Source organism: Mchenga conophoros, linkage group LG17, assembly GCF_057382185.1.
Source record: "Mchenga conophoros isolate Kocher_MC1m ecotype Shallow Benthic linkage group LG17, M_conophoros_male_GT1.1, whole genome shotgun sequence".
Classification (NCBI taxonomy): Eukaryota; Metazoa; Chordata; class Actinopteri; order Cichliformes; family Cichlidae; genus Mchenga; species Mchenga conophoros.
This window is the reverse complement of record NC_140542.1, coordinates 17,919,621-17,937,977: the sequence shown is the minus strand read 5'-3', so window position 1 is coordinate 17,937,977 and position 18,357 is coordinate 17,919,621. Positions and strand designations below refer to the sequence as shown.

At 39.9% G+C, this 18,357-nt stretch overlaps 2 protein-coding genes across 4 annotated transcripts; one reads left to right on the top strand and one right to left on the bottom strand.

Moving 5' to 3' along the window:
- Positions 1–12,126: 12,126 nt before the first annotated feature.
- On the bottom strand, positions 12,127–15,468 carry LOC146555322 (histone H3). Of its 3 annotated transcripts, none has more exons than XM_085251908.1 (2): positions 13,118–15,468; positions 12,127–12,884 (listed from the first exon to the last, which is right to left on the bottom strand). In XM_085251908.1, the coding sequence occupies exon 1, from the start codon at positions 15,226–15,228 to the stop codon at positions 14,818–14,820; it is 411 nt and encodes a 136-aa protein (XP_085108034.1). In that variant the 5' UTR covers positions 15,229–15,468; the 3' UTR covers positions 12,127–12,884; positions 13,118–14,817. The 3 variants fall into 3 exon arrangements, with proteins under 3 accessions (XP_085108034.1, XP_085108032.1, XP_085108033.1); XM_085251906.1 differs by having other exon boundaries at positions 12,127–13,201; positions 13,391–15,468; XM_085251907.1 differs by having other exon boundaries at positions 12,128–12,884; positions 13,089–15,468.
- Positions 13,632–14,406, top strand: LOC146555323 (histone H4). Its single transcript, XM_085251909.1, has one exon. The coding sequence runs from the start codon at positions 13,694–13,696 to the stop codon at positions 14,003–14,005; it is 312 nt and encodes a 103-aa protein (XP_085108035.1). The 5' UTR covers positions 13,632–13,693; the 3' UTR covers positions 14,006–14,406.
- Positions 15,469–18,357: the final 2,889 nt, after the last annotated feature.

The following is an 18,357-nucleotide window of genomic DNA, read 5'->3' as shown; positions in this document are numbered from 1 at the left end:
CTTGAATGACGGGTGACGCTGCGTCACACCCTTTTATAGGGAGGAGGGTGGCCCCTCCCTGACGCAAGCGTCACGACTGCCAGCCAATACTGGCTGGAGTAATGATATAGAGGCTTCTGAGGACAACGCTGAGAGAGCGTTCCCCATAGTGAGACACCTCACTCATGTTATCAGAGAACGGGGGTTACAGAATAGAGTAACCTCAACTTCTGTTCCTGTGCTACTGAGTGTAACTACCGACCCTCCCCCCTCTTCCCAGCGTAAAGCACAAGGCTCGCATGCTGAGTGAAGCGGAAAAAAAGTGCGAAAGAGAGGCTGAGAGAAAGAAAAAAAAAACCCCACGGCTCGCGATAAGGAGCCGGCTCGCGTCGTTCACGTCAAAGATCCGGCTCTAAGAGCCATTTCGTTCACGACAGACCCCTGCCTACTAGGCATCAAGCCCCATGAAGATATTTTGGACAAAGGTAAATGTGTGAACGAGCTTCCTGGGGTAGTCTAAATGCAGATCATAGATCAAGCCAAACAATACAGCAAATGCATCTGCAAATCTGGGAATATCACGCATCACCTAGTCGCCTTTCACCACAACAGCCATGCTTGAGGAAGTAAAATGGACTGCACTGGGAAGCGCCGTCGGTAACCACTGTGAGAAGGGCAACTGGAATGTCAATGAGGATTGACTCATCCAATGCGTCCGCCTGGAATAGACACAGTATCAATGGTAAACGGCCTGTATTTGTATAGCGCTTTACACATTCAGTCATCCACCCATTCACACACACATTCACACACTGGTGATGGCAAGCTACATTGTAGCCACAGCTGCCCTGGGGCACACTGACAGAGGCGAGGCTGCCCACTGACCACCACCAGTAGGCAACGGGTGAAGTGTCTTGCCCTAGGACACAACGACCAAGACTGTCGGAGCCAGGGCTCGAACCGGCAACCTTCCGATTACAAGACAAACTGCCAACTCTTGAGCCACGATCGCCCCAATTAAATAAGTAAGGTTGGTTTGAGAGAATGTGACAAGCATGACCTGTAGTCTAGCAAAACATTCAGCAGTGTAGTGGGTTACTTTGTAATGAGTTAGGGTACTCTCCTTTTTTGAAAAATGTACATTAACGTGTTAGCTTCTTGCATTACATAATTTGTATGTTTGTTATTTTTCTAAAAAAAAGTAATTTTTTATTTCATGACTTTATCTCAAAAAGAAACTAAATCTTGACTTCAGCCTGGTTTTGGGGCCACCTGCAGCGTAGCCATAGTGCTGTGATACGCCTTTGCCCTGCTTCTGACCTGTGTGTGTTTGTGTGTGAGGGTTTTCTAAAGAGAGGGTATTTTGCTTGTACAATTTGGTAGCTGCTACGGTATTAAATTGTATTTTAAAAAAATCCCCAAAAATCCATGGCATTTTATCTCACTGGCAGAATCTAAGTGATGCAAAAATACACTTACATTACATGTCTTAAAGAATTCTGGGTCCTCCTCCTGCAGGTATACAGGAAGAGCAGGAAGCACTGCAGTGCGTTTCACGTTGATATCAGGCGCCTCCTAAAAAGGGAAAAGTTAATTTAACACAAAGTTTTCAGGTGTCATTGTTTGGGGAGAATACATGTTTATGAAACTGCATGACATCAGACTACAAAATTTTGGAGACATTTCTTTTAAGACACAACATTTCTGTCTCTTATGCCAAAGAGCCTGTTTCTTAATCATTTGACAAAAATCCTACACAGTATTTTAAAATAGTGTTCTCCAGATCAGAGCTGTAATCTATATAGAACATGGGGTTCAAAGCAAGGAAAAATTGAATGTTTATCGGTGAAACTTTTAATTTGTGTTAAATTTATCATTGTCAATATATGAACTCTGCACCTTAACATTAAGTCCCACAGTTAAGGGACTTAATGAATGGTTTCTTCTAAAAAATAAAAATGATTGAGTCATTTCACATCATATGAAAATATTAATTTTTAATACAAATTTGGCCCTACAAAAATGGAAACTCAGTAACCAAGATAATGGAGATTCTCTAAACACGAGCGAATATCACAGTAAAATTGTTGATTGGGATTTACACATTGGATGTATCCTCAGTGATTTGGTACAATTATACAACATTATTTTATAAGAACTGAACAACTGATGAAACAACTTACTTATGTGACCACATATGAAGTGTTATAACTTACCACAAAAGGTGAACTGTGCCACTGACCCTTGGTAGATCTGCACATGATAAAAAAAATGCATTATAAATACTAACACAGCTATTAATAATTAAACTGGCGGGGTACATTTAAGATGTTAATGTCAAAAAATAAAATAGACTGGTAGAAAGAAGTACAAGGTAATGGTAATGGGGGGAGCCATGAAAATATATCTTTTCAACATGATTCAGTGTGACATAGCAGGGGCATGATTTAAAAAAACAGGTCTTTTAACCTAAAAATGTTTTAATGGCCATGAAGAAAGGACTCTTCAATAGATCTTTCAACTCACCTGTGTTTACTGTGTCCACCTGAAATTACTTGCAGTCTGAATTTTTTTTCTTCGGTCTTTTTGTCTTCGGTCTTCAGCCTTGGAAGAAAAAATAAAATACTGAAAACCTTATCAGCACACTAAATATACAACACCTTGCTATATTTCAATCTGGGTATTACTTTTAATTGTTTTAGATAGAAGTTGCCACTGCTAGCTAAGTCACTTTTGAACGATGCTAATGAGAAGAAAAAAAAAACTGCCGAACAATGAGGCTGCTGTTGTGAAAACTTTCTTGCATTGGCAAGGGGTCGTTAAAATATCACTAAGACCCTCTCTTTATGTGTGATTCTTATTAAAACTGTGTTTTAATCTGTTAAAACTGTAAAACTGACAACATAATCTATGTTTGAAAAAAGAGCGCGAACAACAGCGAACAACTATTCACCACCTGGGTCTGTGCTTTTTAACACAACAGCGCATTCGAAAAGAAGTTCCTGGCTGCAACATATTAATATACTTGCTTTTGTAAAATAAACATAACGAAGGTTCCGTTTTACTGACAAGTTTCTCCAAATGTGCTCTCTAGTCGCTCGAGAAGGGCAGCCATATTGAAAAGAATTTTCGGTCAATGTCGTTCAGTAGTGATGTGCGATACCACTGATTTTCTTTCCGAGCCGATACCAAGTAATATTCAGGGTGGTATCGATGATACTGATCCGATACCGATACTTTGTACAAAAACTTATTTCATTTATTGTATCTCAAATTACAGCATCATAATGATTACAGGACATCAGATTACTTGTTCTTATCACTTAATAATGCAGAGTTCATCATATAGAAATAAAAAAACTGAAGTTGTGCTATTTGAACACCTTGCCTGCCTGCAGCACTAAAGGACTCCGTGAGAGACGTCTGTCTCGCCCTAGCAGCACCTGTCCCTCTCCTCCTCTTAAGTTAGCCTCACCATACGCTCCTGATATTCTGTGATATGATTTACTCTGAGGTGTTTGACAAGGTTAGTGATGTTGCCACAACCATACATGCCAACCCTCCCAATTTTTCCGGGAGAACATCGAATTTCAGTGCCCTTCCCGAAAATCTCCCGGAGCCCCCATTCTCCCGAATTTTTCCCGATTTTCCAGCTGGACAGCAAAATTGAAAAACCATATCGCAGAATTCATAGTGCGGCCCAGCCAATTCCAGTTTCCAACAATGGCGGCAGCTGCTTAGTTTTAATATTACTCTTATTTCTCTTTCTGGGTCGCAAAAAAACTTTTAACATATTTTCAGGTGAGAATGTAGCTGTGTAAACTTCAAATATCTGAGCCGATCCAAACATCGTTTTCAAACCCCCGCGGTCTTTCGCTACTCGGGTTAAACATGATATAGTCACTTTGATAACTTAAAAATGTTATTGTTTGGCTTTTTCAGTGTTTTATTTGTTCGTGACTAAATCGGTTTGGCTGAGATTAAAGTTATTAGATTAGATTAAATAAAATGTAACTTTATTAATCCCTTGGGAGGGTTCCTCCGGGGTTTTCACACAGCTGAATAAACGTCAAACAGAAAATAATTAAACAGAAGAGTTTACGTCAGCGCCCTGTTATATTTTAGATAGCAAGGAGCAGACAGCAGAGTTTCACTCCACCGAAGGAGCTCGTGACGTACTACCCGGCTTTCTTTAGACCACGAAGGCCGGGTCCTCAGGTGGAAGCAGCCTCTGAATTTGGACACCCCCGCTGTTTCCGGGCCGGCCAATAATAACGGTGACATTTAACGTATTTTATCTGATAAATAAACCCTGTAAAATGTACTTATCACCCCCCAACAGCCCCTTTGAATGTCTCCCTAGTATGGCCACAACACCTCACTCTTGGAGCACTTTTTTTGCCACATGTATCGCAAACCATGTCTCAGCTGTTTGTGGAGGTAAAATACTTCTGCACGATTACGCTCAGCCATTGTTGTGAGTGTGCACGCCAAGGGGCTGCGAGACATTTATACAGCCGTATTTCGTACATGACTATGAAAGACGGAAGAGGAAGTAGTTCCTTTGAATGTAGATAATCCGAATGTTATAGTTTCTTTCCACTGTGTTCCTGTTAGTGATAAACTACAAATTTACTCTAAATTACTAAAATATCGATATTTTAATGTGAGAATCGATTCTAGAACATAAATGATTGGTATCGGAAGAATTGATATTTCAGTATCGATCCGCACATCACTATCGTTCAGGTTAGAGAGAAAATGTCATGACGTAGTTGATGTACACATGCGGAGCTCGGAAAAAAAAAAATTTACTCAAAAATCATAATTAAGAAAGCAGTATTTACTCTTAACTTCTAAGCCATATACAATTATAACTGTTTGAATTGTTAACAGAAAAGAAATTTTTTAAGTTGTTTCAACTTTGTGAGGAATTTCAATTGTTATATCCACAAACTTTATAAGTCAGGTAGACTGTTGGGGTTTACAGTGCAGCCTTCAGCTCTTAGCCACTACACTATGTGACACCCCTTTCATCCACGCTTACATTAGACAAAACTTTCTATTAATGTGCTTTGATAGTCTCTGGGAACATCCAACTCGCTCACCCCCTCCCTCCTGTGCTGAATCATAGAGCGAACGAATCACTCACTCACTCACTAACCCCCTCCCTCCTGTGCTGAATCAAAGAGCGAGCGAACGAATCACTCACTCACTCACCCCCTCCCTCCTGTGCTGAATCATAGAGCGAGCGAACGAATCACTCACTCTGTCACTACCCGATCCGTACCGGAAACCCGATCGGTACCCCGCATGCGCAAATCTTACGTCACTTCCTCTCTTTGCCAACATTGCGACATTCAATATATTTGAATGATACGGTTATCGCCCAGTTAGCTCCTAGCATTTCTCAACAGCTCTGCCTCCTTTTCGACTACCCGGGACATTTAAACAATGGATAATCCGTGTACAAAGAAATTCATGCTTTTCTCCTCAACAGAGAGTGTCCCCCGATTGAGCAACAGCGCCGTAAAATAAGAAGAATGGCGCCTAATTACAGAGTTAATAATGCAGACTTTGTAATATCTCACGTGTAGATTCATCAGCCAGATGAAGTGTTTACTGACAATTGACAGTGATAGCGGAAATCATCATCACTATTCCAACAATCCTCTCCTCACAGACAAGCATAAACACACTCGACTATCGCTAAATCAGATTTAACACACGTTTGTATTGACGATAATTCAGTTTATAATAGGGTTTATTCGCTCGGTCAGCAGGTGGCGGTATCCTCGTACACTGGGGAGTAAACTGCCATTAAACGAACAGAAGAAGAAGAAAACATCTGCACATGCGCGGTACGGATCGGGTAGACCCGATTTGTACGGTCAGACTTTACACATGCGCAGTAAGGATCGGAGAGTCCTGATCCGTAACTTTCTTTTTATTTTTCGTTTTTGTCTACATTGTACTGAAATGCTTCATTATTGCAAACATTTTAAGATATACTTGTTATTCTTAACATCTTAACAGATACTCTGACCCATAACTATCGTAAAACGCTACGACCGGAAGTAGAAACCTTTCGCGCATGCGGGGTACCGATCGGGTTTCCGGTACGGATCGGGTAGTGACACACTCACCCCCTCCCTCCTGGCTCACAGCTTCTTCTTCTTCTTGGTTGGCAACCAATGTTAAGGCGCATTACCGCCCCCTGGCTCACAGCGCAGTGGACATTTAGATGAGAAAATATATATAAAATATATATTTGACACACTTAAGGAAAATACTAATAAAATACACATAAACAAAATAAATGTTTATTAAGCAATTTTGATAGGAAATTGCTTAACCCTTTAAGACCTACCATAGAACCAAGTTCGCCAGAGCTTATATTATATTTTTACATGCTGTGGAGCCATTTTTGGGAGCATTTCAAGTTGCTATACATCAATACAACCATTATAGCCCAAATTTTAATAATATGTCTGCATTAGGTGCATAGTAATTACATAAATTGCAAAAAAGTGCAATAAACTACAAAAAAATTGAAAATCGTTTTTGTTTTTTTAACATATATTTCTAGTTAGAGAAATTTAAGAGGCTATCCCTCAAAACTGTAAATACAAAAAAGTTACACAAACTAGTTTCCCACCACAGGAAATTTATTTTGAGTGTCTTCATAGTTTTATTTTTGAAATACACCAATTTTTATATACTGCAGGAAAAACGAAAATAAATATTATAGTGCAAATTTGCAAAATAACAGCATATGCATCAAAATAAACTATTTCCAGCAGTGCAATATGAGTCTTAAGCATCCCAGAAACGACACAGAAAGTCATAAAGTCAAACATAACTTTTTAAAACACATAACAAGTAAAACACAAGCTCATAAGGCCCCGATCGTAAAAAACTACATTTCCGCAAAATGACGTCACTTCCGGTTTCGGGCAGGTCATGCGGTCATGTGATAGTTCGCGCTGATGGACGTAGGAAGTGTTACAAACAGCTGATGGATCGGCGAAGCGTGTTTCTGGAATATCATGTTTTTGTTGCTGCAAGTGATTTTTATGCAGTTTTTGCAAAGCTATATGTGGAAGGAAACTGTGACCTAGGACAAGCTGATGGCATAAGATGTAAGTACAACTCCTCCAGTTTCATATGCAAAAAAAATTATTGCGCTAGCTTACTTGGTTGCAGAGCTACCGGGATTTAAAAATAGTTACGCAAAACAGAGCGTGCCCGCTCCGATCGGCTGTAAAGGGTTAATTTTAGAAATGTTTTTGCTCTTATTTCTCTCTAAAATAGTTGTTGTTGTTTTTTTTTTATCATTCATCTTAGCAGTGGGATTTACGTGAAAAGGGAAACAAATTAAGTTTGAGTGAAAATGTACAATTTTTGCACTCTCTGGTCAACTGACTCAGTGAATCAAATGACTCAAAAATCCGATTCACTTTGGTGAGTGACTCATTAACACTCGATTCAGTAAAAAGAATCAAATTTACCATCACTACTATTCATTCACTTCCACATTCACACACTGGTGGAGGCAAGCTACAGTTGTAGCCACAGCTGCCCTTTTGCACAACATTCAAATTTGTTACACCTTTAAATATCAGGCAAATCAAATGTTATATTTACCTTCCTTTTCTATATATGGACCACCAGGACTCAATTCACTGGTTATTCGTTGATGAACCAAACATGTGACTGGACTCTCTGCTGAAGTGGTCATCATGATGGTGACATAGTGCGCACTGAACTGCAGCCATAATGCAGTTTTCTTTCCCACAGTCAGTTCTCAGTCTCATCGGTACAACACCAAGGTTCCCAACACATGACAAGTAATAGTAAACTATAACCGCTGGATTATTATTTGTTGGTCCACATTCTAGACACAAAACCTGAAAACCCATCAATGCACCCTGAAATGGCCAAACCGAATGGTTTCAGCTTGTCATAACCATCAGCATGCCACATGTAGTTGGGTCCCAGCAAATGATAGGTTCTCCTAATGAATCTTCTGCGTGTTCTCACCTGGCATCCATGAGGATTAAGCTCCTGGAGTATTTTCATCACATCATCCCTCTTTACTTTAAGATGATGCTTTTGTTTAAGTACCTGCCACATTGTTCGATACCCAAACAATCACCCAGGTCCTTGAAGCTTCGCTCTGATTGCGTTAATGATCGTTGTTCTAGAGTGAAAATGTTTTCTTCGGTTAAGTCCAGCATTATTGAGTTTACTTTTAAGACTCCTTAAACTCATCTTTACACCATGCAAACTTAACATCATGTCCATGATAACACTATATGAGTGACCTTCGTTGAAAAATTGAATGCAGTACTGTAGGTTGTCTGATCCTTCAGCCTGGTCTGTGTCCCGCAAAAGCTCCAGAGACCCTCCACAGGAAGCACAAAAAGGAGTGAATAGGCTGAAGCTAACGCCACAAAACGGGCAAAACATTTTCCAGTTCTCTATGTAGTGCAGCGAGCACCATCAGGGTAATAAGGAAGCGCTGTGAGGAGTTAGTTTCTCGACGTTTGTTGACATCCCACGTTTAGCTGACTATAAATCACTTTTCTGTGCTACAAATATGGAGTAAGCCTAATCGTTGAGTCACTTCCGGTATTTCAGACAATCCCTTTCCGTCAAGAGCCACTTATTTTGTTGCAGACTTGTTAATTTGTTGCGGACTTGTGTTTTCAGTGTTTTCTGAAATGTTATTTTGTTGTCAATTTTTTAATTTGTTTTTTTTTCAATGTAAAAGTGTTTTCAGAAATGTTATTTTGTTGTCGATGTTGTAAATGTGATTTGCACTTCCCAGCCACTGTAAACAACTGAAAAGAACACGACATTAATAACAATCGCACTCTCCGAAGTAAAAATTTTACACACACAAATTGTTAAAGACAAATTTGAATTAATTAATACTAACATTTTTAAAGGTGAGGCTCACATATAAAACAATGAAACTCTTTATTAGATTAAAAAGGGGATAGACCCTATTTTCTGTACCAATTTGGTGACAGATCATGACATGAAATAACACTATTTATGTATTTATATACTATATATATCTTCCCATACTTGAAAAGAGGTCCTTTAATCTACACAATGTCATCTCTGTATCCAAACGCCATTGGGTGTTAAACATAGAAATTATGAAAGACTTAAGTTACATTAAACACGCATTACTATATTATTTCCTGGATGTACCTTTGTCTTGAAGATCGTTCTACAGAAACATAAACATCGTGACTGAGCATGGGTCTCACTGATACACAACCAAGTTTACCTGAAAACTCGCATCATCCCTCTATGTGAGCTGTGCCTGCACTAAAGTCACAGGGCTCTGACAGCATGAATATGAAAACCAGTTATGTCGCTGGACTGAGCCGCTTTAGCTTAATTACCACAACTGAAAAACACTGCGTGGAGACAAAAGCTTCGAAAAACTGTGACTGACAAAATCCCGCACAAACGATTTTAACTACATCACTCACCACTGAGTGCGAAACTTTTTCATAAAATTTTAAAACTAAATGAGGGAGGTTACAGTCCATCGAAATATATCATTGATATATTTTTTTTTTATGATAAAACATGTGGTTAGTGAAAGCTGTGAAGTAACAAAGATGTGAAGACTTGGAAAGTGACCTTCTGCTAGCAGTCCATTTCATGCCATTTTGCGTAAAAATACGATACTGTCATTACAGTGGTCATTATTAATCTAATTTTGACGTATCATACTGTTTAGAACTTTAACTTAAAACTGCTATACGTTATTGTTTAAAACGTGTTGTATATTCGAACAAATTAAGATAATCTCACCTCAGACAAAATGGAGATCATCCACTGCTGAGCCGTGAGTGTCCTGCACATGGCACAGCAGACTACGGGTGGAAGTGTAGAATGATTGAAATGAAAATGCTTTCAATACTTAAATCTATTAGATTTCTTAATTTTTCATGGTACTCATACATTTTTGTTAAATCTGCTAAACAAACTATTGCTTAATTTACCCTAAACAAAACTGTGTAAATTTAAATAATTGAACATCTCAAAAATGTTTAGTTTTGTTTAGATTTAATTAAAACAACACATACATGTTTTTTACTGAGTAATACTTACTATTACTTTTCTATTAGATATTAATGAACCCAAATCACAGTTTTTACAGTGTACATCACCTTCCCTGACAGTCGTAGCTTGGCTCATCTGAGGGTGAAATTATAAGAATGTGTTATTTTGCAAAGTGCTCTCTAAGGTTCCTAAATAAAATATGGCATTGAGGTCATTTCTTTTGAATTAATCCCATCACCAGTGTGTGAATGTGTGTGTGAATGGGTGCATGACTGGATGTGTAAAGCGCTTTGGGGTCCTTAGGGACTAGTAAAGCGCTATACAAATACAGGCCATTTACCATTTTTGAAATATAAGAACCTCTCCTGTTTTTAATGGCACTCTGGGTTTCCTTACTTTCTGTTCCACTCCCAACCCCAAATACAGTGGGGCAAAAAAGTATTTAGTCAGCCACCGATTGTGCAAGTTCCCCCACTTAAAATGATGACAGAGGTCAGTAATTTGCACCAGAGGTACACTTCAACTGTGAGAGACAGAATGTGAAAAAAAAATCCATGAATTCACATGGTAGGATTTGTAAAGAATTTATTCGTAAATCAGGGTGGAAAATAAGTATTTGGTCACCTCAAACAAGGAAAATCTCTGGCTCTCACAGACCTGTAACGTCTTCTGTAAGAAGCTTTTCTGTCCCCCACTCGTTACCTGTATGAATAGCACCTGTTTGAACTCATCATCTGTATAAAAGACACCTGTCCACAGCCTCAAACAGTCAGACTCCAAACTCCGCCATGGCCAAGACCAAAGAGCTTTCGAAGGACACCAGGAAAAGTATTGTAGACCTGCACCAGACTGGGAAGAGTGAATCTACAATAGGCAAGCAGCTTGGTGTGAAAAAATCAACTGTGGGAGCAATCATCAGAAAATGGAAGGCATACAAGACCACTGATAATCTCCCTCGATCTGGGGCTCCACGCAAGATCTCATCCCGTGGGGTCAAAATGATCATGAGAACGGTGAGCAAAGATCCCAGAACCACACGGGGGGACCTGGTGAATGACCTGTAGAGAGCTGGGACCAAAGTAACAAAGGTCACCATCAGTAACACACTACAACGGCAGGGAATCAAATCCCGCAGTGCCAGACGTGTTCCGCTGCTGAAGCCAGTGCATGTCCAGGCCCGTCTGAAGTTTGCCAGAGAGCACATGGATGATACAGCAGAGGATTGGGAGAATGTCATGTGGTCAGATGAAACCAAAGTAGAACTTTTTGGTATAAACTCAACTCGTCGTGTTTGGAGGAAGAAGAGTACTGAGTTGCATCCCAAGAACACCATACCTACTGTGAAGCATGGGGGTGGAAACATCATGCTATGGGGCTGTTTTTCTGCCAAGGGGACAGGACGACTGATCCGTGTTAAGGACAGAATGAATGGGGCCATGTATCGTGAGATTTTGAGCCAAAACCTCCTTCCATCAGTGAGAACTTTGAAGATGAAACGAGGCTGGGTCTTCCAACATGACAATGATCCAAAACACACCGCCCGGGCAACAAAGGAGTGGCTCCGTAAGAAGCATTTGAAAGTCCTGGAGTGGCCTAGCCAGTCTCCAGACCTCAACCCCATAGAAAATCTGTGGCGGGAGTTGAAAGTCCGTGTTGCTCGGCGACAGCCCCAAAACATCACTGCTCTCGAGAAGATCTGCATGGAGGAATGGGCCAAAATACCAGCTACTGTGTGTGCAAACCTGGTAAAGACCTATAGTAAACGTTTGACCTCTGTTATTGCCAACAAAGGTTATGTTACAAAGTATTGAGTTGTATTTTTGTTATTGACCAAATACTTATTTTCCACCCTGATTTACGAATAAATTCTTTACAAATCCTACCATGTGGATTCATGTTTTTTTTTTTTTTTGTTTTTTTTTTTCACATTCTGTCTCTCACAGTTGAAGTGTACCTCTGGTGCAAATTACTGACCTCTGTCATCATTTTAGGTGGGGGAACTTGCACAATCGGTGGCTGACTAAATACTTTTTTGCCCCACTGTAGATGCTGACAAGCTGACACAGTAACATGGAAGAGGGAAATAAGAACAATAATAATAATAAAGATAAAAGATGAAGTAACAAGTTTTTAGTTTCTTGTTTATTCCAGATGATCATCCAGATGTCTGTGACATGTGATGACAAACACCATAATGGAAGGCCTTTCTCATCACATGCTTAAACTCATCATCTCATCATATATTTTTGCATACGCTGAGCAGGCAGTCAGACATGCTGTAACTGTGGGGTAGAAAACTGCATGAACACCATACAGCAGGGGTCTCAAACTCCAGTCCTCGAGGGCAACTTTTCCATGTGTCCCTGTTACAACACACCTAGTAGGTCATTAGCAAGAGTATAGAACTTGACTGCATGCTGCGTTGGCAATTCAGCCATTTGAGTCATGTTACAGCAGCTCATGAGTGCAATAAAAGTATTTTTAGAAGTATATGTTTCCAAATACATACATTTACTTAAATTTACTTGAGTAGGGTTAGCATGCAGTCAAGTTCTATACTCTTGCTAATGACCTACTGACCTATTGTATTCAGGTGTGTTGCACCAGGGACACATGGAAAAGTTGCATGACACCGGCCCTGGAGGACTGGAGTTTGAGACCCCTGTCATACGGAATATGACAGGTGTGGTTGAACTGCGTGAAGACTCTGAAGTTTCTCTTTTCTTCTGGCAGGACAGGAATGTGGCCTTGTCTTGTGAGCCACCGTAAGGATGTACTTGAAGTAGAACTGGACCGTCACCGTCACTCTTCACCTTTTCAAAGACAAAGCAGTCATTTAGATAAAATATTAGATATTGTTTACCTGTAAATGCACAAAGAGAATTTAGAAATTAATTCTTGCCTCAGAGTCTCTGGAATCTAAAAAAGCTAAATATGATGATATTCAGCAACATAAATTAGTGTTTTAAGATTAAGATTTAAGATTACAATGAATTTGTGATTGTTTCAAAGCATACTGTCGTGAGAGAAGGCACTGAACACAGACTATTTGCTGGGGAGGTTGCATAGCTGTGTAGGTTGGCGAAAGGAGCCGGTAGCTGGCCGGGGCATCACGATGGTTGCTAGTAGTCTGTAATAGAATAGAAAATAATGGGAGTAAATATTTCTAGTCCAACATCATCAGATAACCATCAAACCATCAAAATAAAATTAAACATTTAAATAAAATTAAACACCAATAATCTCCAAAAGTTGATTCTGTTCATCTGGAAAACGCTACGTCCAGATAAACAGAATGAACCTTTGGAGATTTACTTACCTGGATGATTGAGCATGCATCAAGACGTTTAAATGCCAATAAATTGTTAAAATTGAAAAGCATGTGTCTCTTTGATTCAAATGTGATTATCTGTAAATATGTCGCTGATATTAAAAACTGTTTTAAATGTTTTAATTCATGTTCAGACACAACGAGAACAACCATACTCGAAAGGGCAGGTCCCTGTTTCCTATTACGTCCTCAAATCACGTTATCGCTGGGGTTTTTCAAATACGTCCGTTGTACTGACTTAAAGTCGCACCCGTGCGGTGACTTTTCATCAGTATCACTTAAGCTGACAAAATGAGTGGACGCGGAAAAGGAGGAAAGGGACTCGGGAAAGGAGGCGCTAAACGGCACCGCAAAGTTCTCCGTGATAATATCCAAGGCATTACTAAGCCTGCCATTCGTCGTCTAGCCCGTCGCGGTGGTGTGAAGCGTATCTCCGGCCTGATTTACGAGGAGACCCGTGGTGTACTTAAGGTGTTCCTGGAGAACGTGATCCGCGATGCAGTCACCTACACCGAGCACGCCAAGAGAAAGACTGTGACCGCAATGGATGTGGTGTATGCTCTTAAAAGGCAGGGCCGTACTCTATACGGTTTCGGAGGTTAACTGTCTTGATTCCAACACAACGGCTCTTTTAAGAGCCACACAACTCGTCTTAAGAAATAAGTGTTCCAACTTTACAACTAGTGGCTTGGGTACACCGAATTTTGTGAAACTGTTAAGAGTGCTAATGAGACTCTTAAACATTGCAACGTGATTGTACATAGAACTTATGGGCCGTTGAAACGGCCGTTGTGGCTGTAAGTAACTCGTCGGGCTGGCTTCGTGCCCCAAACAAAAATGGCGACGCCGCTGATGTGAAGTTAACAATGTTAACTTTTTTTTCCCACCTAGCTTTCCAATATCCACCTTTCCTAACCTTAAAATGACTGCCTTGCTCATTTCTCAATGAGACTCTATTTCCCTGTAAAAACCTAACATTAGTTGCCTTGGGACATAACTTTTTTTTTTTTTTTTTTAAACAAAATGGATGCCATAACGCGCTGTGACGTAGTCTCTAGAAATGGCTTCTAATCCGGTGGCTCAGAGCTGCGCTGTGTTTGTGATTTAAGGTGAACATTTTCTATTTAGAGTTATATCAGAAAAGCAAGTTTAAAAAAAAACCCTTCACGGACACGAGTTTTAATCTCCTGTGAAACGTTCTCTAAAATGACAAACTTTCGATGTTTCTAATTTAATTATTTTTCTTTCACCACAGAGCCAAGTGAGAGGTAGAACAGCATTTTCCCGTGCTCTCTTACGAACAGTTTGTAACAAGATTTCATAATCGGGGACTATTGACTTGTGAAATTAGCTCTTCAGATGTAGTTGTGTGGCTCTTAAAAGAGCCGTTGTGTATAAAGTGGTCTCAGATCAGCTTATGCCCTCTCTCCGCGGATGCGGCGGGCTAACTGGATATCTTTGGGCATGATAGTGACCCTCTTGGCGTGAATGGCGCACAGGTTGGTGTCCTCGAATAAACCGACCAGGTACGCCTCGCTTGCCTCCTGCAAAGCCATAACAGCAGAGCTCTGGAAGCGCAGGTCGGTTTTAAAGTCCTGAGCGATCTCCCGGACCAGGCGCTGGAAGGGTAGCTTGCGGATCAACAACTCAGTAGATTTTTGGTAACGGCGGATCTCCCTCAAAGCCACGGTTCCGGGCCTGTAGCGGTGAGGCTTCTTCACGCCACCGGTGGCCGGGGCACTCTTACGGGCAGCCTTTGTAGCTAGCTGCTTCCTGGGAGCCTTTCCTCCGGTGGATTTACGTGCTGTCTGCTTCGTTCTAGCCATGTTTAGTAACTATCGGCTTCCTTTCTTCAGTGCCGTCACCAGTCTTATAAAGCCAGCGCCGGCGTGTGGGCAGCGCTAATTGGTCCAATCTGTGCGCGTGATCAACGGCTCGTCTGTTGAAGCGGGAAAATCAAAAGTCCTGATAAGGAAGTGAAGCCATAGATTAAGCGCAGTGATTCAAACCAGAGCTGAATGAAACACACCCCAAAACGCAGAGCTTAATGGAAAACACAACTTTTATCAAATCATTTAAAAGATAAAGCCAATTAGACTGAATGTAGACTGGTGTATTGGTATACAATATACACAAAATAATAGTTTTATCATTCTTAATATGTATGCTCCCTCTTGTCAAAATGAGCAAGAATACCTTAGTAGGCTGGCCTTTATTAATACATTTATTCAAGACAACGATACTTACAGCATATGTTTTGGGTGATTTTAATGCTGATCTCACAGACAGCAGTTCTTGGTTTGCTAACCACTTAACCCACTTTTGTGAAGTTAACAATCTTATCCTGTCTACCCAAATGTTACTGCCTGCAGAGAGCTATACATACATAAGTGAAGCCTGACATAGTACATCATGGCTGGACCACTGTATCTGTACAGCTGATGGACATGCAGCTTTAGCAAACATGACTATTAGGTATGAGGTAACTCTGTCAGGCCATATACCTTTTGGTTTTACTGTGAATGTGGAACAAATGCCAGCAACAACTGGAAATAATATTGCTAATATTGCTACCAGTGTAAAATTAGACTGGTCAGCATTTGGTGAAGATGATTTCTTAGCTTATCATAGTAATACCGATATACATCTGAACAACATTTCTTTGCCCAAAGAAGCTATTTTGTGCAAGGATGTCAACTGTAAGAATGCTGTGCATAAACATTTACTCTGCTCCATGTATGATGATATAGTGACTGCTCTGTATGAAAGTGGTACACTGCTTGATAAACAATATAAGCATAAGAAACCTAACATCAGACCTGGCTGGAAAGAACATGTATCCATGTACCATGATCAAGCTCGCATAGCTTATAAATGTTGGGCCATGGCTAGAAGACCTAAACAAGGCCCAGAAAAAATGTGCTAATGCCAGATATAAGTACGCTGTTCGCTTTATAACTAAAAATGAGCAAATGCTTACAGCAGATTCTTTGTCCAGGAAAATGTTGTGTAATAATATGACAGATTTTTGAAAAGAGCTCTTAATGACTGTAAACCATTTCTACCATCAACTGTTGAAGGTGTTTCTGGGGCAGATAACATTGCAGCATTATGGAGACAGCATTACAGTGCGTTGTTTAACTGTATAAAAAGTGAACCATATGAGGACAATTTTGACATGAGTAATGACACAATAAGTGTAAGGACATATGAAGTATATGGAGCCATTCATAGGTTATCTGATGATAAATCCTCTGGTTTGGATCACATCACTGCAGAACATTTAAAACATGCTAGTGTAAGGCTAGCTCCTCTTCTAGCACTCTGTTTCACTGGGTTTATGATTCATGGCATATTACCAGACTCAATGCTGTGTATTTTACTGGTACCAGTTATGAAGGACAAAGCTGCAAATGTGAGCTGTTTGGATAATTATAGGCCGATTGCACTAGCCAGTATTTTATCTAAGGTGTTAGAAAGAATCTTGTTTGACAGAGTTAGTGTGTTCTGGTTCTGGATTTCTGTGAACCACAGAAGCCTTTTTGATAAACTGAAGAGACGGGGAGTTCCTCAGTACATCGTGAGGATTCTTTCTTACTGGTACGCTCATCAGAACATGCAGGTTAAATGGGGAAGCAGTATTTCTGCCCCCTTTGGTGTCAGCAATGGTGTTAGACAGGGTGGGATTTTGTCTCCAATTTTATTTAATCTATATGTTGATGATTTGTCCATACAGCTGAGAGCCTGTAACACTGGGTGTATATTAGGTGAAGCACTGATAAATCATCTTATGTATGCAGATGACCTGGTTGTTTTTAGTCCAAGCAGTGCTGGGTTACAGGATCTTCTCAATGTCTGTACTGAATATGGTGTGCAATATGATATAAAGTACAATGCTGTTAAAAGTGCTGTTTTGATATGTAGAACCAAGCAGGATAAACACCTACATTTTCCTTTGTTTAAACTGCCCCAAAAAACTCTTGAAGTTTATAAAAAGATGAAATACCTCGGCCACTTTATTACTGAGCAAATGAATGATGATGATGACAACGGTGTAAGCTCTATGTGCAGGCAAATACTATCACACGCAAATTCAGCTTTTGTTCACTTCCAGTTAAAGTGGCTTTGTTTAAAGCGTATTGCACACTTCTATATACTGCCCCCCGTTGTGGTCATCCTACAAACAATGTAGCATGCAGAAGCTGCATGTTGCATATAATGATGCGATGAGAATCCTTTGCAGGATACCTAGAAGGGGTGGTGCCAGCCAGATGTTTGTAGCTGTGGGTGTCTGGACTTTTAAAGCACTTTTAAGAAAGTTAATGTTCAATTTTAGAGAATGACTGGATGGTTCGAGTAACAGTGTAATTTTAGCACTTACAGATCCGACAGTGAGTGGTTCCCATTACTCATCCAGTCTGAGAAAGCACTGGTTGAAGTGTTTGTGTATTTATTGATTTTTTTTAAGTAATTGTGTTTTATGTATATTTTGGTTTTATATATATATATATATATATATATATATATATATATATATATATTTAAGGTTTATACCTTGTGTCTTTGTGTGTGTGTGTGTGTGTGTGTGGGGGGGGGGGGGGGGGGGTGTATTTCTGTCTTGTTTTTATGGACATGAAGTCTGCCCATAAAGATTGATTGATTGATTGATTTTTCCGACACCATTAAATTGTCAGCAGACAAGAAAGCTACTACAGCCTGCAAACAGACGAGTTGGTGAACACAGATGATATCAAATTAGTGCATACATTAAAAAACATAACCAAATAAAACATATGTATTTTACTCAGACTATCTTCTAAGATCGAAGATTTTAGAGAATATTTTATTTTCAATTTAACTGAACTCACCAGGTATTGTATGTCTCTTACTTGTTTAAGCCCCGTTTTAATTTTTGTTTAATGTTTTTGGCTGATGGCTGAGACTTATGGACGTGT

What these genes read in the sequence shown, in the direction of transcription:
- LOC146555323 (XM_085251909.1), top strand. Translation starts at nt 13,694, where the DNA reads ATGAGTGGACGCGGAAAAGGAGGAAAGGGACTCGGGAAAGGAGGCGCT.
- LOC146555322 (XM_085251908.1), bottom strand. Translation starts at nt 15,228, where the DNA reads ATGGCTAGAACGAAGCAGACAGCACGTAAATCCACCGGAGGAAAGGCT.